Genomic DNA, 19,527 nt, shown 5'->3' with positions numbered 1-19,527 from the left:
CACGTCTCTTTCTGCCAGGCCAGCCTGCGGGTTAGGCTTCAGCCTGGCAGCAACATGGGCACAGTCCTGCTCAGAGCATGGACCTGGGCCGTGGTGGGCGGTGACTGACCCCTGGCAGCAGCAGTGCAGTGGGGAGCCCTTGGGCCCAGGTTGCTCCTGGTCCATCCGCTCAGCCCTGTGCTCCAGTGGGAGTCTCTCCCCAACCCAAGCCCTCTGCGGGGAGGGAGCAGAGAGCTTTCACTCCAGGAAGCTGAGGTGCAGAGTCCCTGCCTCCCCGCAGCACACAACCCACAAGGCTGAGAGATTTGAGCAGCCAGGGCAAAGGAAAGGGCTGGTGCACCCCAGCTACTACCCTGTAGCATGCAGGCCCCTCTGCCCATGAGGGGGAGCAAAGGGTAAGGGGTGCTTGCAGCAAGCAGGGGTTTCCCACATGGGAAATCTACCCATCTGCCCTGGGTAGCTGCAGCCGCCTGACGGGCAAGTATACCTTCCCCCTCCACCGCAGGGTCAACAGATAGTGCCCCTGGGTGACCTAGGCTGGAGGCCTCAGGGCTCTGGTTCTCTCCCTGGTGCAGGGGTGCTCACAGCAGCAACTGTCCCCTCCCCCTGCATCAGGATACACCTGCTAGCTTGGCAGGACCTCAGGACTGTCACAGATAGCTGCTCAGACGTGGCAGGGCAGAGCGCCAGGCGCCTTCCAGGAACAGGAGCACTTCTCCAGCACCCAAGCCAGAAGGGCTCTAAGAGGTCAGGAGGATGCAGGAGCTGAAGGAGGTGCATGCAAGGCCAGGGCCAGGCCTGAAGCAGAGCTCCCTGCTGCTAAGAGCAGCACAGGCAGGAGTAAGGCTGCCTGCAGGACTCTCAGCCCAGCCAGTCTGGGCCCCTCCTGGGCTCACACCAGGGGTTTCTCCCCGATCCTGCTATGGGCAGAGGAGCCAGAAGGCCCCTGCCTGCCCCATCCCTACACTCGCTCCCCAAGGCCTCAGGCCACCAGCCTGGTCCCAGCACAGCAAGCCCAGCGCTGCCATCTCACATACCGCAACGCACTTTATTTACATTTCTATAACTTAACAGAAGTTGAGACAATCCACATGGGCCCAGGGTGCAGTGCCAGCCAGCGCAGCCTGTGCCGGGAGGAGCTAGGTGGGGATGCAGCCGTGGAGCAGGCAGCAGCAGGAGACCCATGGCCACAGGGTCCTGCAGCAAGAGCAGAGCTATGTCCCCTCCAGCATCCCAACCATGTCCCTGTCCAGTGCTCGGAGCAGAGGGCCAGGCCGGGCCAAGCTAGGGCCCTGTCTCTGCAGCCCCACAGCTAAAACCAGGCCAGCACAAGGAGCAGGGGTGTTGCTCCGGCTCAGTGGTGGCAGCAGCTGTAGAAGTAGGGGCTGCTCTTCTGGCTCAGGTCGACGCCTCCTTTTTCCTCTGCAAGAGAAGGAGCAGTGAGGAGGGTGCCCCGCCAGCCGTGGCCCACAGCCGATGGGAGCTGCCCCCAAGCAGAGACTGTGGGAGCAGAAGGCTCCACGCTGCCACACCAGACCTGTGCCTGTTGAAGAGCAAGAGATGCCTCTCCCCCCACTCACCTGTCATCAGCTGGAAGGCAGTGAAGCGCACATAGTCCTCTGCTACCTTCTGAAACAGCTCATCTGAGACAAGAAAGAGTCAGGCCCAGCCATGCCCCCCACCCCCTACCAGCCCCAGGGTCCTGGCCAAGGAGGAGGCTGCATCATGCCCACAACCCAGTCAGAGCTCTGTGCCCAGGAACCGAGAGATGGGGCAGCACTAAGTCCTTGATCTGCATGGCCACTCTAGAGGGAAGGGTCCGGCCTGGCTCCAGCTGCGGCTCCATGGAGAAGCGATCACTCACCCACGCTCTGGCCTGTCTTGCTGGAGGTCTCGAAGAGCTCGGCCTTAATCTCTGAGGAAGATGACAGGCGAGTACCTGAGAAGCGTGGGCCACAGGGCAGGAACTACCACGGCCCCCCCCACCCCCTTTCCCAGCTGGCCCTGTCCCCCACTAACCCAAGCAAACACAGCGTGGCTGAGGGCTTGCCCCCAAGGGACCGCCAGCCCCAGAGCCATTCCTGCCACACAGGTGGACGCAAAGGCCAGCACCCGCTAGGGCCCATTTCCACCTGGACCAGAACCAGGCAGGTCCCCAAGCTGCACCTGACCAGCATGAAGCAGACATCGATCCAAGGCCTGAAAGAAGATCCATGCCCAGTGGAAGGAGCAAAGGAGCCATGACCGAGACAGGACCTACCATCCGCGTAGTCCTGCACGTCATGGAAGTCGACCCCACGCCGGCGCCTGTCCTCCTCCAGTAGGTCGCTCTTGGTGCCGCACAAGTAGATGCGGCAGTTCTGGGCCAAGCAGGGAGCGGGGGATCAGCCATGCACCGCACCCAGGCACGGAGCCACGGCAAACACCCCCACACTGGGGAGCCCCTGGGGCTGCGGTGCACGGGGAAGGGGAATTAGCACCCCCTCACAGGTACCCGGGGCACAGCCGGCAGGGAGGAAGCTGGGGCCGGCACTTGAGGAACCTACTGCCCAACAGCTTGAGGAAATAGCTTCTCGGAGGATGGGAAATCCCTCGACGGCTCCCAAAGGGGAAGCGCCCCCGCCCCCACTCACCTCCTCGAAGTTCTGCAGCTCGTTCACCCAGAACTTGGCGCGCTGGAAGCTGCTGCTGTCCGTGAGATCTGCCGGAGGGAAGAGTCGGACACCGCCCACCCCACGCACCACAGATCAGGACCTGCTGGGCACAGGAGCCCCCCGCGGGAGCCGGCAGGGCAGGGCCTGGCCGCCCCCCGGGACAGACTGGTCCCCTTACCGTAGCACACGATGGCTGCCCTGGCCCCGCGGTAATAGATGCGGCTCATGGCCTCATAGCGCTCCGAGCCTGCCGTGTCCTGCGGGCGGGGTCAGGGTCAGCTGCAGCTCCACACCCGCGCCCCACCCCCCCGGCCGGGCCCACTCACCCAGATGCCCAGCGTCACGGCCCGGTCCCCCACGGCGATGACCTTGGCCACGAAGGCAGCGCCGATGGTCTACAAGAGGAGGGAGAGGGGAAGCACGGGGGGGGGGGGGGTGAGTGGGGGGGGGGGGGTGGCCAGCACTCACGTTCTGGTAGGGCCCCACGAGGAAGCGCTGGTGCACGTAGCGCTCCACCAGGCTGGTCTTGCCCACGTACTCCTTGCCCAGCAGCACCACCTTGGCGTCCACGCGCGGGCCGCTCATGCTGCCGCCGGGCCGGGGCCGGGAGCAGGAGCGGGACCCGGACCCGCTCAGCCGCGCGCCATTGCCCAGCCGGCTCAGCTCGGGGCTGGACTCCGGAAGCACGTGACGCCGGAGCGGAAGTGGGGCGCGGGAGCGGAAGTGTTCCTCGGCCCTTCCGGTCACGAGGGCGAGCGGCTCCGGAAGCTGCTGTGGGGACGCTGTTGCCGCATGGCGGGCGCTGCGCGGCCGGGGCGGGGGCGGGCGCGGGGCGCGGGAGCGGTGGGCCCGGCCTGAGGCGGCGCCATGGGCAAGCACTGCGCCAGCACGGGCGTGCTCAAGGGGCCCTGGGACCAAGTCTTCGCCGCCTTCTGGCAGCGCTACCCCAACCCCTACAGGTGCGGCGGGGCCGGGGCGGGGCGGGGCGCGGCCGCCGCTCCTTGGAGCGCTGGGGCCGGGACGGGCCGGGCCCCCCTGATGCTCCCTGCCCCCACAGCAAGCACGTGCTGACTGAAGACATCGTGCACCGGGAGGTGACGCCGGACCAGAAGCTGCTCTCCCGGCGGCTCCTGACCAAGACCAACAGGATGCCGCGCTGGGCCGAGCGCTTCTTCCCCGCCAACGTGGCGCACTCGGTGTACATCCTGGAGGACTCCATCGTGGACCCCCAGAACCGGACCATGACCACCTTCACCTGGAACATCAACCACGCGCGCCTGATGGTGGGCGGCTGGGCGGGGCTGGGGGGTGTCTGCCTGGGGAAGGAAGGGCTCCCACCCCTGGGATGGGGCTGGAGCCACGGTCAGGGCTCACGCTGTGCCGTTCTCTCCCTCCCTGGCAGGTGGTGGAAGAGCACTGCGTTTACCGTGTGAACCCAGAGAACAGCGGCTGGACGGAGGTGCAGCGGGAAGCCTGGATTTCCTCCAGCCTTTTTGGCATTTCCCGGGCTGTCCAGGTCAGTGTTCCCAGGGTCCCCCATGCCCGGCAGGAACGTGTCCCAGCTGCTCCTGGCACCTGGTGTGGCCCCCCCCCCCCCACAAGGAGCCTGGCGTGCCACCCAGACAGCCCCGGTAGGATGGGGCAAGAAGCACTTGGACAGCTGATCTGCTCCTGGGACCACTGGGTCCGAGCTGCAGCTTCACAGCATCTCCTGTTGTAGGAGTTCGGCCTTGCCCGGTTCAAGAGCAACGTGACCAAGAGCACCAAGGGCTTCGAGTACGCACTGGCTAGGATCCAAGGTGCGTGTGTAGGCAGGGTTGTTACCGGCTGGGCATGTGGATTGTTGCTGCCCTTGTCTCTCACCCTGGCGCTTGCCACACTGCGGGAGCGGCTTTGCCTGCTGCAGCACCAGCTCTGCCGGCCTGGGTGGTGAAACCTGCACTGTCAGGGCAGGGAGTTACTCAGCCCTCCCAGTGCATAGGGGAAGCTGTCCCTGCCCTCTGGGGGCAGGGGCACCTGGGCCCATAGGGTGTTACAGGTCAGTGACTCATTGCAGGGGAAGCTCCATCCAAAACACTGGTGGAGACTGCAAAGCAGGCAACAGAGAAGGCCAAGGAGACCGCCTTAGCAGCTACGGAGAAAGCCAAGGACCTGGCCAGCAAGGCAGCCACCAAGAAGCAGTACGTGTGAGCGCAGCTCCACCAGCCCCTCCCCCCAGACATGACCTCCGTAGATTTTATATTTTTTAATCAATGCTGGACAAGTCTGACAATCAGTGGTGGAGAGCACCTTCCTGAGATGTAATTATCATTAAACCTTCAACTCCCTGGGACTTATTTTGGCTGGGCCTGGCTGGTAGCACAGGTCCACGTGGCGGCCAGGGCCAGGGCCAGACACCAGCAAGTTAGGGGGGGCGAGGGCTGGGGCTGTGATAGCAGGTGCAGCTCTCCAGGAGATGCTGGCTTTGCTGAATACAGCAGGAACAGGGAGCCAATGTCCTGGCTGCAGAAGGGAGGTGCTTGGGTGCCCACCACCCCTGCTGGCACTTGGCCCTGTGTGAGCAGACAAGGCCTGACAGGGCATGGAGCATCACTGCTGCTTGCAGGGCAGCATTTTCTGAAGTGGTTCCAGTTCCTGCCACCCAGAGCAGGAGCCCCCACTTTCTTCCCTCCCCCTTAGCGCACCGTGGCCATCAGAGCCGTGCAGCTCAGTCCTGGCAGCTGGCAGCGGTTGAAAGCAGGGGCAGGTTCCTCCCACCACATGCCTGAGTGGTGGGGCATGTGCAGGGGGGGCCCACGCTGCTCCAGGGGAAGTGTCTGGTAGGTCTTCAGGTCTCCTCCTGGGCCCAGCAGGGTGGTGGGCGAGGAAGCTGGGGGCTGCGTGCACATCTGGATGAGGGCTTCTTGGGCTCAGGCTGTGGCAGCCTGGCTGGGTGCCGTCATAGCCATGTGCGATGGATGCTGGAGTAGCTGTGCTCCCTGCCAGCACTGAAGCGGGCCAGCACGTCCCCCTCACTGCTGTCGAACACAGTCATTTCCACGTTGATCTCTGCATCCTCTGTGAGGGGAGGCAAAGTCTTGACAGGTCCTGCCAGGAGTGCCGGGGTGGGACTTGCCCTGCTCAGACCACCCCTCAGGGGTCCAGGTGCTCTGAGGTGCTGGGGTAAGTGTCTGCCTGGGGGGGGGAAGGGGGCTGGGCCCCGCTGCCACTGACCGTGGTCGGAGTCGGAGCGCTCTGAGGACAGTGCGGAGGAGTCCAGGCTGTTGGCCCTTGTGCGCTCGCCACCAGCACCTGGCACCAGCTGCTCCAGCCGCCGCTGCAGGCTCCGCTGCTCATGCTGCAGCTGGTCCTTCAGCCTCTGGGCCCCCTGCTCCTGCTCCTCCAGCTTCTTCAGGCCGCGGCAGAAGCAGGGTTAGACGCTCCCCTCTCGCCGGGCCTCCCGCTCCTGCCCGCCCGGGACGGGGGAGGGGGCCCTCACCTGGATGTGCAGCCGGGCCCAGTGCAGGAGGCTGAGGGTGGTGTGCCGGGAGCTCTCCTCAGCGCCAGGAACCTGCTGCCGCAGCTGCTGCAGGCAGCGCCGGAGCTGCGCCCTCCTGCCCGGGGCAGCGCTGGTCACGGGGGCTCCTGCGCGCCCGCCCGCCCCGCCCCACCTGTCACCTACCTGTGCTGCTCCAGCTCCTTGTGCACGGACCTGCGGGGGGAGCGGGCAGAGCTGAGCCGCGGGGCCCGGGCCTCCACCCCGGCCGGGCCCTGGGCCTGGGGCGGCCGCGCCCGGAGCCCGGCGGAGGGGAAGGGAGGGGAGGGGGGGCCGCCGGGACCCTCCAGCCGCCTACCTGGCACCGGCCGCGGCGCGGCGCTGGGGGGGGCGGCAGGGCTGCCACGACCGGGGCGAGGCGTAGCCGTGCTCCGCTTCTGCAACACACGGCGGGGTCAGCGCCCGGGACCCGCGCCCCGGGACCCCTCCCGCGGGGACCACCCCCCGGATCACTCCCGGGCCGCCGCCGCCGCCGCCGCACCTCGGTCGCGGCGCTCCAGGTAGGCGGCCGCCTGCAGCAGCACGGCGATGGGGCCGGGCCCCCCCGGCGCCTCCATGGCAGCTCCGCTCGCTGTCCGGTAACCGCCCGGGCCCGGGGGCGGGGCCAGCGCCGAGCCGCGCCGCGATTGGCCGGGGCCGCGGGTCGTCACCGCCCCTTGACAACAACTTCGGGCGGGAAAGAGCCGGGCTTCAAATTTGAATCCGAGCAGGGGGCGGGTCCGGCTGTCAGGCCCCGCCCTTCTCTGACGTCCCGCCGCGCCCCGATAGACCACGCCTCCGTGCAGTGCACGCCCCCCGCGCCCGGGCCGAGCACGGCGCCCTCCCGCGGGGACTCCCGGTGCTGCCCCGGCCCGGCCCCGGGGGCAGCAGCGCGAGGTGTCGGGGCGGTGTCCGCCGGGCTCGGGGTCGCCGCTTGACTCAGCCCTGTCACGGCCCCGCGCCGCCGGCAGCTTGGCAAGTGCCCGGGGGGAGGGCGGCTTCTCTCCAGCCCCCAGCGCGGGCGCCGCGTCCCTGCGCGCGCAGCCAGGCCCCGCGGGATGCCCCTCCGCCGCAGCCTCTGGCCGGCCCGGCACCGCGCGGGGAAGCAGCACAAGCGGAGCCGCAGGCCCGGAGCGGTCGGAGGTGGGAGCCCGGCAGGGCCGGACTCGGGTGAACCGGGCGGCTGTCTGGGCAAGGGCAGAAAGGGGGCTCGGAAGTGATAAGGTTTTTTCCGTTATCTGATTATTATTATCATCGTTGTCTCTGGCGAATGGGGCCAAGAACAGAAGTGCGCCCGGGCCTCCAGGCGTCTAGGCTCGGTGCTGGAGCCCAGCCAGCGTCCCCAGCGCCAGCACCAGGTTGCGAGGCCCTCCAGTGCCACGCGGGCCCGGGGCTGCCTCGAGCACAGCTGCTGCCTCCCTGGGGCTTTAGTGGTGAACATGGGTCTGAGCTGGGGCCCCAGAGCCCACGGCGCTGCAGCAGGTCTGGCGCACCCAGGGCCCAAGCAGGGTCAGGCTGCCAGTGGTGGGGCAGCCTGGTGGGCTCCCGTGGTGGGGGGCACGTGGCTACGGGTGGCAGGGTCGGGTGGTGGGCGACAGGTGCATGGTGTAGCAGTGGGTGCAGACGCGCACCGGCTTCGGCTGTCCATAGTGCGGGAGCGGCGCCGTGTGCAGGGAGCAGCGGGCGCAGAAGATCTGCCAAGGGAGGCAGAGGTGAGCAGTGCCTGGTAGCCCGGCATCGTCCCACAACTGCCCAGCGCCGCCCCTCCCACCGGCACGGCCCTGCGGGCCCCTCTGCCCTCGCAGGAGGGAGTGGGCCCTGTCCAGTCGCGGTGCCCTGGGCTCCTACCTTCCCGCAGTTGCGGCAGTGGTGCCGCCGGCGCAGCAGGGTGAAGGGCGCGTGGCAGGCAGAGCACTGGCTGCAGGTACTGTCTGGCACCCACCGCGGCAGCCTGGTGGTGCCTGGGGAAGGATGGGCACCATGAGGAACCAGGCGGAGGAGTGGCCCTGAGCTAGGACCCAGCTGCACATGCCCCCTGCTTGGCCGGGTCACTTGGGTGTGCTGGAGGGGCGCGATGCGCGATGATCCCCAAAGCCACTCAGACCAGCCGAGCCGGGGGCAGGGAGGGGTGGCCCCAGGGCAAGCACAGGGGCTTTCCAGCAGTACCCTGCCCCTCTCACCTGTTCCCTCGTGGCTGGTGGAGCACAGGCTGCACTTGGGTATGCGGGGGCCAGTCTCTGCCAGGCACGTGTCACCTTCCTTGTCCATGGCTGGGGGCGGAGGGGGTGTTAGCACCATGCAGGCTCACTCTGCACCCCACCTCAGGCCACTCCAGGGGCTGCTTCCTGCCACCCTGTCCCTGCTTGGGTACTGAGACCCTACCCGGGCCCTGGTAGCGCCAGGGCACAGAAGGCTCTCATCCCGCAGGGTAGCTTGCAGGGACCCCAGGTGCCAGCCCCGCCTGCACTGAAAGGTGACCCCAGGGCAGGCCCTGCCCCTACCCAGGCACAGGGACCGGGCTGCAGCATCAAGTGCTGGGATCCAGCCTAGGGCCAGCTGCAAGAATCCCTGCTTGGCCCGGCCACCCGCACAGAGCAGACACTCACAGCCGGCGCCTGGCACCTCAGGCTGGGACATCACAATGGTGAACACGGTCCTAAGGATGCTCCGCAGGTCGCTGGCAAAGTTGGTCTGCAGCTGGTCGGCCACCCCTGCGGGAAGAGCGCAGCGTCCGGCGGGGCTGGCAGGCAGGCCTGCGGTGCAGCGGGGGCTGCAGAGCCACAAGCTCCCAGGCTCGGCAGGTCCCCAAGCCCTCACCCGCAGCGGGCAGTCTGGTCCCATGCTGGGAGAGCCCAGTGTCTGTGCCCAGCACTTACCTGAGATGCAGACGAAGAGCGTGTGGATCATGTCCCAGGTGCTGCTGTAGCGGGAGCGGAGCTCTGCCCGCCGGGTGTGCGGCACTGTGCCAGGAGGTGCGCAGACATGCTTGCTGCCTGGGGGCCTGTGTGGAGGAGAGAGGTAAAGGGCCTGGCCCTGGAGCACAATCCAACCTGGAGCAGCCCCCAAGGATCAGGCAGTTCGGACACTCTGGTGCCGGTCCCCCAGGGGAAGCCGCCCAGGAGCAGCTGCCCACCCATTGCCTGTGGCCACCTACCCACTGCAGGCAACAGGGCCTCGGTCACTGCATGGCAACGGAGGAAGAGCTGGGGTCTGGCCCAGGTTGGTCCCCTCAGCCGGGGAGTGGGTATGGGGTCCCCAGCACTGCTCTGCCCTGGGTGCCTGGCCAAAGGCCACGGGCAGGAGCTGGGGCTGCGGTTCCTGGGCATCCCAGCCTGTGCTGGGCATGGCTGGGGCAGGGACCAGCAGTGCTGGGGTGTCACAGGTGGTAGTCAGGTTACCAGGACAGGCACTCGGAGGAGGCCTGTGGAGGTGAGGCAGGCCCCGCTCCGTGCCCCCAAGCGCTGGCCCCCCTGGGACACCCACATTGCAGCCTGCCCCTGGCCTCGCCCAGCACCCCAATGCGGTGCCAGGGCCCCCGGCAGCCTGCGGGGGAGCAGGGCCAGGTGGGGGGGGCAGGGGCTGGGGCTGAGGCAGAGCAGCAGCGCAGGGCTCCTCCAGTTGCGCGGCGCACAGGCTTCTCTCCAGCAGGGACAGCTCCTCAGCTGACAGCGCCCGCAGCAGGTCCCTGAAGGGGCCAAGGCAGGTGTGAGGGCCCTGGGCTCTGCAGAGGGTCCCACCGCTCTGCCCAGCAGCACATTGCTCTGCACGAACCTGGAGCCCTGTGCCCCCGCCTCACCCACCTGATCTTTCTCAACAGGACATAGAAGGGGCTGAAGACCCTGGACATCTCCTCGGGCTGCCGCTCCAGGCTGAGTGGCCCCTCGGGGTAGATCAGGAGCCCGCTGCAGGCAGGGAGTGACGGGGCAGTAGCTCCAATGGTGGCTTGAGCCCAAGAGCTCCCTGCCCCCTCAGCCCCCCGGAGTCCGGTGGACCAAGCCAGGTGCCTGCCAGGCTGCCCCCGCACACCCTTCCCCACCGGCCCTGCCCTGGGCCCACCTGATGATGGCCAGGCGGGGAATGGTGAACATCAGCAGCGGCTCGTACTGATCAATCATCTCCTGCGTCAGGTACCCGAGTCTCAGGGCCCTGCAGCAGGTTAGGGGGCCTTAGTTGTCTGGGGGAGGGGGCGCCGTGGGGGTGCAAAGAGCTGCTGGGCACAGGGGCCAGCGCTGCACTCTGCTCTCCTGCCCGGGACCCCTGCCCTGCAGCCATCCAGAGCCAGAGCTGTTGCCTAGACTGTGGCCTCTCACCTCTGCACCGTCTCGCAGAAAAGCACGACGATCTCCTGCTGCTTGTAGAGTTCCTCTGGCGACTTCACCGTGACCAGTGAGGACACGTAGCTGAAGGGAACAGGCCCCGTGATGCCCAGCTTGCCTGCCCCAGAGCCCATGACCTGGGAGCAATGCCCCCCGCCCTGCCTGAGCCTCCCTGTCGGGATCCCCAGCACCACAGGATGCTACCCAGGAGGTGTCTAGGTGCCCTGGGCTGCAAGAGGAGGCTGGGACCCAGGCCGGGGTGGAGGAGCCCCCCAGAGCTGTGCCTACCTCAGTTCAAACTCGGCGAAGAGCACATCAAACCGGACCAGTGCAGCCTGCACGGACTCTGGGTAGGGCCCAGCCTGGCTCAGGCTCTGTTCCCGCAGCAGCACCCGCACCAGCTCCAGGCTGCGCAGCAGGGTCCTGGCCAGCGGGCGCAGGTGCTGCCCCTCGGCCACGTCCAGCTCCAGGAAGGTGCCAGCCACCAGGCACTACAGGGAGAGCGTGGGGCGGGTCAGATCCCGGGGTGTAGCCCAGACCCCCTGCACCCGCCTGGGGCAGCACCATGCGCCCCCCACCCTGGGCACCCCTGCACAAGGACTCATTCAGGGCTGGCCGGGGGTCTGCCCATGCAAGGCCCGTGCAATGCAGGGGGAGGGACAGCTTTTCCAGGCGTCACAGGTTGCAGGCAGCCCCAGAACGAGCCCTTCGCTGTAGGACAGGACTGGACACCCCTCCCCTCCCCTCCCCTCCCCTCCCCCCCGGTCTGGGCCGACCTCAGCTGCAAAGAGCAGGTGGTTGCCCAGGTCGTCGGCCAGCAGCTCCTCCGGGAACTTGGCGTGGTAGTCGCGGCTGTGCCGCGCCGTGGGGATGCACTCATCCATGATGCGCTGGAGCACGGTGAGCAGGCGCACCTGGGCGAGGGGCACCGCTGTCAGGCTGCAGCACCGCCCAGCCCTGGGCTAGCGCGACATGGCACCGCTGCCTCCCGCAGCCCTGGGCTGGCCCGTTCAGCCAGGACGGCCGGGGCCCCCGCTCCTGCCCTGGCCCCACGCCGCCCCGGGTACCTGGCTGAGGTGCAGCTGGCTGAGCAGTGCCAGGTACTGCTGCGGGTCCATCTCCGCGTCCAGGCAGTTCATCTCCGTCACCACCCGGGTCACCTGCTCATCGGCGTGGAAGAACTGGGCCAGCAGCCGCGGGTCAGAGCGCTGGGGGCACGGGGACACGGCGCTGTCACCCGAGGCCGGCAGAGGAGCAGGACAGCCACGGCCCCAGAGCGGCAGGGCGATGCGGCCCGGCCACGGCGCTCAGAGCCCGCGCTGGGCCGGGCCCCACGCGAAGGCCGCCGGCCTGGCCGGGGGGAGGCGAGGTGCCCCGGGCCGCAGAAGCTGCCCGGCGCCCCGAGCCAGCAGCCCCGCGCAGGCGGTGACGGGATGGGAGCGGCCGGGCTCTGCCCCAAGGGCGGCTCCTCCCAGGGCCTCCGCTTCCCGGATGCACCGGCGGGTGTGAGCTGTCCCGGCTACCGGAGGAGGCAGCAACCCCGGCTGGGGCCGCGCCCCGTGCGTCAGCCCGGCGGCCCCAGCCCCAGCGGGCACCAGGGGGGAAGCGCGCAGCACCGCAGTGGCGGGGCCCGGCCCCTTCCCGGCAGCGCGGCGCTCCGCAGGGCCCCGCCCGGGGGCCCCGCCGCGGGGGTCCCCGGGGCGCGGACGAGCCGGGGCCCCGCGCCGCCGCCCACCCTCACCTTGGGCCGCTGCAGCCACCGGCGCACGGCTGCGGGCAGCATGGCGAGTCCGCCCGGCCCGCTCCGCGCCTGGCACGTCCCGGGGGCGGCGCCTCCCCGCCCCCGCCGCGCGTCCCGGGCACAGCCCACCGCCCCGAGCGGGCGCCCGCCCCGCCCCGCCCCGCCCCGCCCCGCGCGTGCGGCTGCGGCGCCGCCTCCGGCCGCGGGAGGCGCTGCGCGGGGGCCGGGCGGCGGCGGCGGGGCGGGGCGGGGCGGCGCGGGGCGGGGGCGCCGCCATGTTGCCTGTTGTCCTGGCGGCGGCGGCGGCGGCGCGATGACCCGCAGGCGGAACCGGGCGGCGGGCGGCGGCGGCGGCCCCGGGCCGGGCCGGGAGCGCGAGCGGGGCGCCGCGCCCCCGGACCCGCCCGCGCCCCCCGAGCCCGCCCCCGCCCCGGCCGCGTCAGGCGGCGCCGAGCCCGCGCGAGCCCCGCAGGTACCCGCGTGCGCCCCGCCCCCCCCGCCCGCACCAGCCCGCGGGGGCGCCCGGCCGCGGGGCTGTGGGCGGGGCGGGGCGGGGCGGGGCGGGGCCGGGCCGGGGCCCCTCGGGCTGTCAGCCACGTGCGCCCGGCCGGGAGACCCGCCCTCCCGCGGCCCGGCGCTGCCCGCGGGACGGCGGGTGCGGCGCGGCCGGGCCCGGGCGGGAGCCCACCCCGGCGGCGCCCCCGCTCGCCCGTCCTGCGCGCGGAGCTTCCCCGGGCGCGCCTGCGAGGCCTGCGGCGCCGGCAGCCGCGTCCAGCCGCCGTGCCGACCCGCTCGCCAGGCCCGGGGAGCCGGTGGGCGCCGGGGACCCCCGGCAGCGCCCGTCTCTGCCGGCGGTTGCCGAGAGGGCGGGGCGGCGGGGGCTCCGGCTGGCCCCGAGTCCCGTGGAGCCGCACAGGCTGCCCCTCGCCGCCCCCCGGGCCAGGCCGCAGCACTGTGCGCCGGGACAGGCCTGCAGCTGCTGCCGCCACGGCCCCCGGAGGCAGCCGGTGGGGCCGGGCTGCCTGCTCCGTGCGGCGCGGGGGCCCTGGCAGCCTCCCGTGCTCGCTGCTCTGCAGCCTCCTGGTGCCGCCTGCGCTGGGCGCGATGCTGGCGCGCTGGGGAGGGCCCCTTCCCCACCGCAGCCCCCAGGGCCAGGCTTTGCCGCCTGCTCCCTCCCTGTAGCCTCTGACCTCCGCTTCACCTTGAGGCGGGGAGCCGCCATCTGCTCCGCGGCCACCGCCGCTCTGGGCAGACAATGGGACCCCCCAGCAGCTGCCCGGCTCCCGCTCCATGGCCAGCAGGCTGTCCCCAGCTGCGCCAGGCCATGCAGGGGGACGCCCAGCGTGGGGCTGCGCCCTGCTCTGCCTCCCGTCGCCATGCCTCTCCATCTGCTGAACAAAGGCCGCGGCCCAGGCTGTTGTCAGCGGGATGCACGGGGCAGGGGTTGGGGCTGGGGCTGGCAAGGGGTCTAGGCTGCCTGCCCACACCTGGGATTCCCTCTGCACCCCCTCTCCCGGCATTGTAGGCACCCCTGGGGTCACGCCTTGTGCTCGGGCACCTGCTGGCAGCTCTGCACGCGGCAGGAGGTGGGTGTTGTCAGCAGGCAGCCACGAGCTGGCTTTCGGGAAGGGGTGGGCAGGGCCGTTCAGGCCCCCGGGTCCCAAGGGTTCAGCCCTGTGCATGGCTGGGCCTGCCCCGCACGGCGAGTGATGCCACGTGTCCCCGCACAGGTGCTGCCCACCGCCAGCCAGTCAGTGCAGACGTGCTGCCTGCTCTGCCACCGGGAGCGCAAGGACTGGGGCGGCCCGTCCCACAATGGGCTGGTGTCCCCGGGCGAGCGGCTGCCCCCAGATTTCGTGCCAGCCCTGGTGCAGAACCTGCTGGGGGAGATGCCTCTGTGGATCTGCCAGAGCTGCCGCAAGAGCGTGGAGGAAGAGGAGCGGCGGGCGGTGCAGGAGCAGGCACTGGCGGTAGGTGTTGGGCAGGCACTGCTGTCGGGCGGGCGTTCCCTGAGGTCTGCGGGTGGCTTTGGAGTGAGGGTCCCAGCTGAGGGTTGGGGCTGGGGCAGCAGCCTTGGCTCAGGGTTGCGCTAGGGCACGGTGCCTGCGGGCATCCCTGTCCAGGGAGCCTGCGCAGCCCTCTCACGATGCATGTTGCCGCAGGTCTCCTTGTCGCGCACGTCCTGCAAGGCACAGTCCTGCGGTGGCGGCTCCCACTCCTCATCCTCGTCCTCGTCCTCGTCCTCCTCGTGCCACGGGAACTCAGGGGACTGGGACCCCAGCTCTTTCTTGTCCGCCCACAAGCTCTCAGGCCTCTGGAACTCCCCACATGCCAATGGAGCTGCGCAGGGCAGCCCCGCGGGGCCCCCCACCGTGCTAGGTGAGTCCTGGCTGCTGGGGACAGGGTGTCCGGCCGTCTGCTTGCTTGGCGCTGCCCCTCCCAGCGCCCTGTGCTTCATGGGGAGCGCAGAGAGCAGCAGCTGGAGACCGCGGCCTGGCCCTGGCCGGAGCCATGTCTAGCGCTGACTCTGTTCCAGGTGAGAAGCACACGGGCCTGGCCCTGTCTGCAGAGTGCGTTAGCCAGGCCCCCACAGTGGCACCGGGGCTCAAGGCCTGTCCCTACAGCCATGCGGTCTCCCCAGCCCCCGGCAGCACTGCCCCGGGCACGCCTCTGCCTACCTCACTCGACTTCTGCAAGGTGCTGCCCAAACAGTTCAAAAGCATGTGCCGGAGACCCACCCCACCAGGTGGGTGCATGTGCTTCCCAGGGATGCTTCACCCCCCAGGGCAAAGGCCTGCCTTGGCAGGGGGCAGAGTGGCTGTAGCCGGGCCAGCAGGCTGTGCAGGACCCACCTGTGCCCTCCACAGCGCTGGGCTGCTCCGTCTCCAGTCCGAGAGCCCCTGGCCCGCCACCTCATCCATACCACTGCAGCCTAGAGTGCAGAGCTAGCTGGGGGTGGGGGGACACGACTGGCTGTGGAGGCAGAATGGGAGTGGAGTGGAGTGGGGTGGTGGGGGGGGGGGGGGGGGGTGGCCCAGGGAGCGTGTATATGCACAGATGCCTCGTGCTGTGGGCTGATTCTCCCCGTTCACCCGCAGGCGAAGCCTTCCATGCCCCAGAGCACCACCGGCACTCGGACCTCACCGCTCCGCCCAACAGCCCCACCGGCCTCCCCACCCAGCCCCCGGCTCTGGCGCCTGCCAAGCAGCCGCCTGCCCACCCAGGCCCCTTCGGCCCCCTGCCACACGTCCCCCTGGGCACTGCCCCACCAGCGCCACCCTTCCCCGTGCCTGCCCCCAAGCCAGTGGCTGAGCCAGCCTCTGCAGGTCCCGTCATGCATGGCCAGGGGTCCTACAAGAGCCCGCACCTGCCCCCCGCCAACATGCCCCTTCTGAAGATGCCACCACCGCTCTCTGGCTGCTCCCACCCCTGCAACGGGCACTGCAGCGGTGCCCTGATCCCGCCGGCCACCCCCCACCCACTGCCCAGCGCCAACAGGTGAGCAAGTCCTGGACATGGGAGCAGCTCATGAGCACTTGGTTACGTGGGGAGGGAGCATGACCCCTATTGCTGCTCCCAGGGTCTCCCTCACTCACCTGCTCCCTCAGGGACTCCTCGTGCAAAGGGCACAAGTTCACAAATGGTGCCGGGTGCCACCCGCCCCAGTCGTGTGAGGCAGATGAGGGCCTGGGCGAGGACGAGGACAGCAGCTCCGAGCGCAGCTCCTGCACCTCATCTTCCACCACCCAGAAGGATGGGAAGTTCTGCGACTGCTGCTACTGCGAGTTCTTCGGCCACAATGCGGTGAGTGTGGCTGCACCCAGCCCGGCCCTGCCCGGCCTTGGGGGTGCCTGGAGGGTCATGAGCTGGGCAAACTCTGCCCTGCTGCTCGCCTGCCTGCTGGCCTGGCTTCCGCGTGCTCCTCCACCCCCATGCCCTGCCTGAAAAGGCCTGTCCGCTCCCCAACACTGCCCTGCTGCTGCACCTCCAACCCGGTGCCCCATCTCTGCTCTCTGGATCAGGGGTGTCCCAGCCCCCAACGTCTCCTCAGCTGAGCTCTGAGCAGCCCCAGTGGAGCAGAGGTCTGTGACGGCCCTGCTGACCTGGCAAACTTGCTATGCTTGTGGAGGGGCTTGGACTGGGCTCTGTGTCCAGCTGTGCAGTGTGCGTCCCCACCCCTGCCTGGGGCTCACCACTCTGGGTTCCCCCTGCAGCCCCCAGCAGCCCCAACGAGCCGGAACTATGCAGAGATCCGGGAGAAGCTGCGCTCCCGCCTCACCAAGCGCAAGGAGGAGCTGCCACAGAAGCTGGGCCCGGGCAGCGGTGCAGGGGAGCCAGCCGTGGACCACCGTGATGTGGACGAGCTCCTGGACTACATCAACAGCACGGAGCCCAAGCCCCTGAACAGTGCTAAGGCCGCCAAGCGGGCCCGGCACAAGCAGAAGAAGAAGGTAAGGCTGGCTGGGGAGGTCCCATCTCTGGCTCTGCCCGTGCCTCATGGCGTGCTCCACCTCGCCTGGCTCTGCGGCAGGACCTGCGCTGGGCCTGGCCTGGGCACGTGCACGTGGCTGTGGCCGGCTGCCAGGGCACAGGTCTCATGCAGCCCACAATGTTGGCTCCAGTCCAGTGCAGTGACGGTAGTGCCAAGCATGAGCTGGCAGGCAGCTGTGCAGAGGCCATGAGCACCAAGGAGAGGGAGGCCCCTGAGTGGCTCACCTGGTGCTGAGCCCTGCGCTTGCCTTGCTGTGGCCTGAGGCCAGTCCGTGTCCCCTGGGCATAGCCACCCTCTGTGCCTCTGGCCCTGACCCCGGCATTGCCTGCCCTGTGCTGCAGGAGAAGGAGAAGGCGCAGCTGGAGGCGGAGGCACAGAAGCGGGTGGAGCGCAGGCCCCTGGCTGGGCCAGAGGATGAGCTGCTGGAGTGGCCGGAGCTGGAGCTCGAGCGGGTGAACAGCTTCCTGAGCAGCCGGCTGCAGGAGATCAAGGACTCCATCCGCGCCAGCTTCAGTGTCTATGACCTCAACCTGGACGTGGACGACTTCCCCAAGAAGGCGGCCGTGCTGGAGCAGAAGGGCCTGCTTGCCCACCTCAACGGCTCTGCCGACCCACCTGACATCGGCCTCGACCTGGCGCCGCTCAGCCTGGGCCCTGTGCCGGGTCATGACCCGGGCCCCCGGTGGGGTGAGCACCCGGGCGAGGCCACTGAGAACGGTGTGGTGCGGCGCCTGAGTGCTGTGCCCAGCCTGTCCCGCATGATCTGGGTCCAGTCCCCCAAGGCGATGGACTCTGGCCAGGAGAGCGGCGGGTCTGGCCCAGAGCCCAAGGGGCCAGAGCCACTGGAGCCAGCACCTGCTGGAGGCAAGCAGAGGAAAAGCAAGCGGCAGAGCGGCCCGGGGAGGAAGGGGGATGGTACGGCAGTACTGGGGGGCCCAGCCCAGCTGGACAGCCCTGGCACGAAGGGGCAGGTGCTGGGAGCCAAGCACCCTTCGAAGCCCAGCACTGTCTCTGAGCTCCTGTGGGGCGGCAGCGTGGAGCCAGGCGAAGTCGGCAAGGGGCAGGGCTGGGGCTGTGGCGGCCCCCGGCCCGAGGAGCGGACCAGTGAGCGGAAAGGCCAGAGGGGTGAGGGCAGGGCCGAGCAGCCGGAGCCCATGCAGCTGCCCCCTGCGGCCTCCGGGGAGCGGCAGACCGCCCAGCCCCCTGCCCTGGCCAGCTCCCCCCAGCCCAAGGGCAAGAGCCGGAAGAGCAGGAACAAGGCGGACAAGGCCAACCCATCCATCGGTGAGTGTGCAGGGCCCTCCCTGCCTGCCTGGCCCATGCCTGTGCCCAGCCGCAGCCCACAGGGCCAGCCCCCTGGTCTGGCAGGGGCTCAGGCTCTGCTCCCCAAGCTGTGCCCTGGGTCAGCCTGTGCATAGCAGTGCCCCTGCTCCCCCATGCTGCCAGGGCTGACCCTGCCCGGGGGGGGGCAGCTGTCTGGGTCCTGCCCCTGACCTAGTGCTGCTTTGCTCCTGCAGATGATGTGTTTCTGCCCAAGGATGTGGATGGGGTGGAGATGGACGAGACAGACCGAGAAGTGGAGTATTTCAAGAGGTGAGGTGGCTCGGGGCACAGGGTGCTGGAGGCAGGGGGGAGGCCTGGCTGGGGGATCAGGCCTGCACCTGGGCTCTAGTGGTTGGGGGTGGGGGCGACCCCCCGGACGCCCCTTCCTCATGCTGCCCCCACCCTCAGGTTCTGTCTGGACTCGGCGAAGCAAACCCGGCAGAAGGTGGCTGTGAACTGGACCAACTTCACCCTGAAGAAAACCACTTCGAGTGCCGCTCAGTGAGGTGCGGGGGCCCCGGCCGCCCCCGCCTCCCACAGACACTCGCCTCACTGTGCCCCCCACCTCCTGGGCTTCCCTGTCACACAAATGTGGAGCCCCCAACCCGGGAATGCCAGGACTGCACCCCCCAGCCTGGCGCAGCCCCGGGTCCCCATCCTTGGCCATAGGCAGCTGCCCCCCCCCCCCCCGCCCTGCCCTGCCCTGCCCTGCCCTGACCTGCCCCAGCCCATAAGGGTACTGCCTCCTCCTGGCGCTCTGCGGTGCCCTGCTGGGAGCTCACTGGCCTGGCGCTGCCCCGCACCCCGCGGGGAAGGACCATGCTGGATCCAATAAAGAACTTTTTAATTTTTTATTTTATTTAAAAAAAACAAAAAACAACTTTTTTGGTTGTTTGTTCACGGCTCCCTGTGCCCCTGCCCCAACCATCAGTGCCCCGCAGGCCCCGCTGCCAGGGGAGGGGCAGCCCCTTGCAGCAGAGGCCGGCCCTGGGGTTGCCCCACTGCTGCTGGAGCCCCTGACCCGGGGCAGTGGGACCCCCTGGCGCAGTGCCTGCTTGCCCCAGGCGGCCGGGCGGGCCTGCATCCATGCCCCTGCTCTGGGTGCGGAGGCGGCCTGGGACCGTGGTGCATCCCCTCCTGGAGGGAGCAGGGGCCCGCGGCAGTCGGGGCACCCCCGTGCCGTGGCAGGCCCGTCCCCCAGCACCGGGAGGCAGTGCCCCTGCTGAGGGGCCGGGGCGTCGCTCCTGCCCGGCTCCCGGGGCCGCTAGCGCCCCTCGGCGGGCAGGGCCCTGGGCTGGGGCGCGCCAGGCGGCCCCGGGGTTACCGCAGGGCGCGCTGCGCTCAGCCCGGTCGGGACCTGCCCAAGCCGCGGGGGCGGCCCGGCTTCTGCTGTTTTCTTAAACCGTTCGTTACTTTTGATACTGTGAATCTTTCTGCTGAAAGATAAAGAGCCTTTGACACCGAGCGGGCGGGTGTGTGTGCTGTGT

General features: G+C 69.4%; 4 protein-coding genes across 9 annotated transcripts; 2 read left to right on the top strand and 2 right to left on the bottom strand.

Moving 5' to 3' along the window:
* Positions 1-1,029: 1,029 nt before the first annotated feature.
* Positions 1,030-3,341, bottom strand: RAB24 (RAB24, member RAS oncogene family). Of its 2 annotated transcripts, none has more exons than XM_090065157.1 (8): positions 3,123-3,341; positions 2,981-3,049; positions 2,833-2,911; positions 2,634-2,701; positions 2,261-2,360; positions 1,865-1,915; positions 1,581-1,643; positions 1,030-1,422 (listed from the first exon to the last, which is right to left on the bottom strand). In XM_090065157.1, the coding sequence occupies exons 1-8, from the start codon at positions 3,237-3,239 to the stop codon at positions 1,355-1,357; spliced, it is 615 nt and encodes a 204-aa protein (XP_089921283.1). In that variant the 5' UTR covers positions 3,240-3,341; the 3' UTR covers positions 1,030-1,354. The 2 variants fall into 2 exon arrangements, with proteins under 2 accessions (XP_089921283.1, XP_089921285.1); XM_090065159.1 differs by having other exon boundaries at positions 3,213-3,324.
* Positions 3,342-3,427: 86 nt separating this feature from the next.
* On the top strand, positions 3,428-4,986 carry PRELID1 (PRELI domain containing 1). Its single transcript, XM_090065156.1, has 5 exons — positions 3,428-3,613; positions 3,712-3,937; positions 4,057-4,170; positions 4,375-4,453; positions 4,711-4,986. Exons 1-5 carry the CDS (start codon positions 3,522-3,524, stop codon positions 4,842-4,844), a joined length of 645 nt encoding a protein of 214 aa, XP_089921282.1. The 5' UTR covers positions 3,428-3,521; the 3' UTR covers positions 4,845-4,986.
* Positions 4,885-12,383, bottom strand: LOC149856043 (lateral signaling target protein 2 homolog). 5 transcript variants are annotated; one of them, XR_016444493.1, is made up of 19 exons: positions 12,226-12,383; positions 11,552-11,692; positions 11,261-11,398; positions 10,773-10,975; positions 10,479-10,568; positions 10,225-10,314; positions 9,969-10,070; positions 9,323-9,853; positions 9,045-9,169; positions 8,775-8,879; positions 8,349-8,438; positions 8,017-8,129; positions 7,800-7,862; positions 6,671-6,855; positions 6,488-6,566; positions 6,316-6,345; positions 6,133-6,163; positions 5,868-6,042; positions 4,885-5,711 (listed from the first exon to the last, which is right to left on the bottom strand). XR_016444493.1 is itself a non-coding variant. In XM_090065135.1 (18 exons), exons 1-18 carry the CDS (start codon positions 12,265-12,267, stop codon positions 5,593-5,595), a joined length of 2,604 nt encoding a protein of 867 aa, XP_089921261.1. In that variant the 5' UTR covers positions 12,268-12,383; the 3' UTR covers positions 4,885-5,592. The 5 variants fall into 5 exon arrangements, 2 of the variants coding, with proteins under 2 accessions (XP_089921261.1, XP_089921263.1); XR_016444492.1 differs by having other exon boundaries at positions 5,868-6,163; XM_090065135.1 differs by having other exon boundaries at positions 6,133-6,345.
* On the top strand, positions 12,266-18,852 carry FAM193B (family with sequence similarity 193 member B). The gene is made up of 12 exons (XM_090020429.1): positions 12,266-12,401; positions 12,550-12,697; positions 13,751-13,811; positions 13,956-14,195; positions 14,388-14,604; positions 14,762-14,971; positions 15,324-15,723; positions 15,834-16,029; positions 16,440-16,676; positions 17,059-18,001; positions 18,235-18,310; positions 18,449-18,852. Exons 1-12 carry the CDS (start codon positions 12,266-12,268, stop codon positions 18,543-18,545), a joined length of 2,961 nt encoding a protein of 986 aa, XP_089876555.1. The 3' UTR covers positions 18,546-18,852.
* Positions 18,853-19,527: the final 675 nt, after the last annotated feature.

The sequence above is a fragment of the Crocodylus siamensis genome, chromosome 10, assembly GCF_052110815.1.
Source record: "Crocodylus siamensis isolate JL-2025a chromosome 10, ASM5211081v1, whole genome shotgun sequence".
Lineage (NCBI taxonomy): Eukaryota > Metazoa > Chordata > Crocodylia > Crocodylidae > Crocodylus > Crocodylus siamensis.
This window is presented reverse-complemented; position numbering and strand designations above follow the sequence as displayed.

What these genes read in the sequence shown, in the direction of transcription:
- PRELID1 (XM_090065156.1), top strand. Translation starts at nt 3,522, where the DNA reads ATGGGCAAGCACTGCGCCAGCACGGGCGTGCTCAAGGGGCCCTGGGAC. An exon ending in TCAACCACGCGCGCCTGATG is followed by an intron (nt 3,938 to 4,056) that starts GTGGGCGGCTGG and finishes CCTCCCTGGCAG; the next exon opens with GTGGTGGAAGAGCACTGCGT. An exon ending in CGCACTGGCTAGGATCCAAG is followed by an intron (nt 4,454 to 4,710) that starts GTGCGTGTGTAG and finishes GACTCATTGCAG; the next exon opens with GGGAAGCTCCATCCAAAACA.
- RAB24 (XM_090065157.1), bottom strand. Translation starts at nt 3,239, where the DNA reads ATGAGCGGCCCGCGCGTGGACGCCAAGGTGGTGCTGCTGGGCAAGGAG. An exon ending in CGTGCAGGACTACGCGGATG is followed by an intron (nt 1,916 to 2,260) that starts GTAGGTCCTGTC and finishes CATCTTCCTCAG; the next exon opens with AGATTAAGGCCGAGCTCTTC. An exon ending in CAAGACAGGCCAGAGCGTGG is followed by an intron (nt 1,644 to 1,864) that starts GTGAGTGATCGC and finishes TTCTTGTCTCAG; the next exon opens with ATGAGCTGTTTCAGAAGGTA.
- LOC149856043 (XM_090065135.1), bottom strand. Translation starts at nt 12,267, where the DNA reads ATGCTGCCCGCAGCCGTGCGCCGGTGGCTGCAGCGGCCCAAG. An exon ending in TGAGGTGCCAGGCGCCGGCT is followed by an intron (nt 8,439 to 8,774) that starts GTGAGTGTCTGC and finishes CTCCGCCCCCAG; the next exon opens with CCATGGACAAGGAAGGTGAC. An exon ending in GGGCCCGGCTGCACATCCAG is followed by an intron (nt 6,043 to 6,132) that starts GTGAGGGCCCCC and finishes CGCGGCCTGAAG; the next exon opens with AAGCTGGAGGAGCAGGAGCA.
- FAM193B (XM_090020429.1), top strand. Translation starts at nt 12,266, where the DNA reads ATGGCGAGTCCGCCCGGCCCGCTCCGCGCCTGGCACGTCCCGGGGGCG. An exon ending in CGCCCCGCCCCGCCCCGCGC is followed by an intron (nt 12,402 to 12,549) that starts GTGCGGCTGCGG and finishes GATGACCCGCAG; the next exon opens with GCGGAACCGGGCGGCGGGCG. An exon ending in AGCCCGCGCGAGCCCCGCAG is followed by an intron (nt 12,698 to 13,750) that starts GTACCCGCGTGC and finishes CCGGCATTGTAG; the next exon opens with GCACCCCTGGGGTCACGCCT.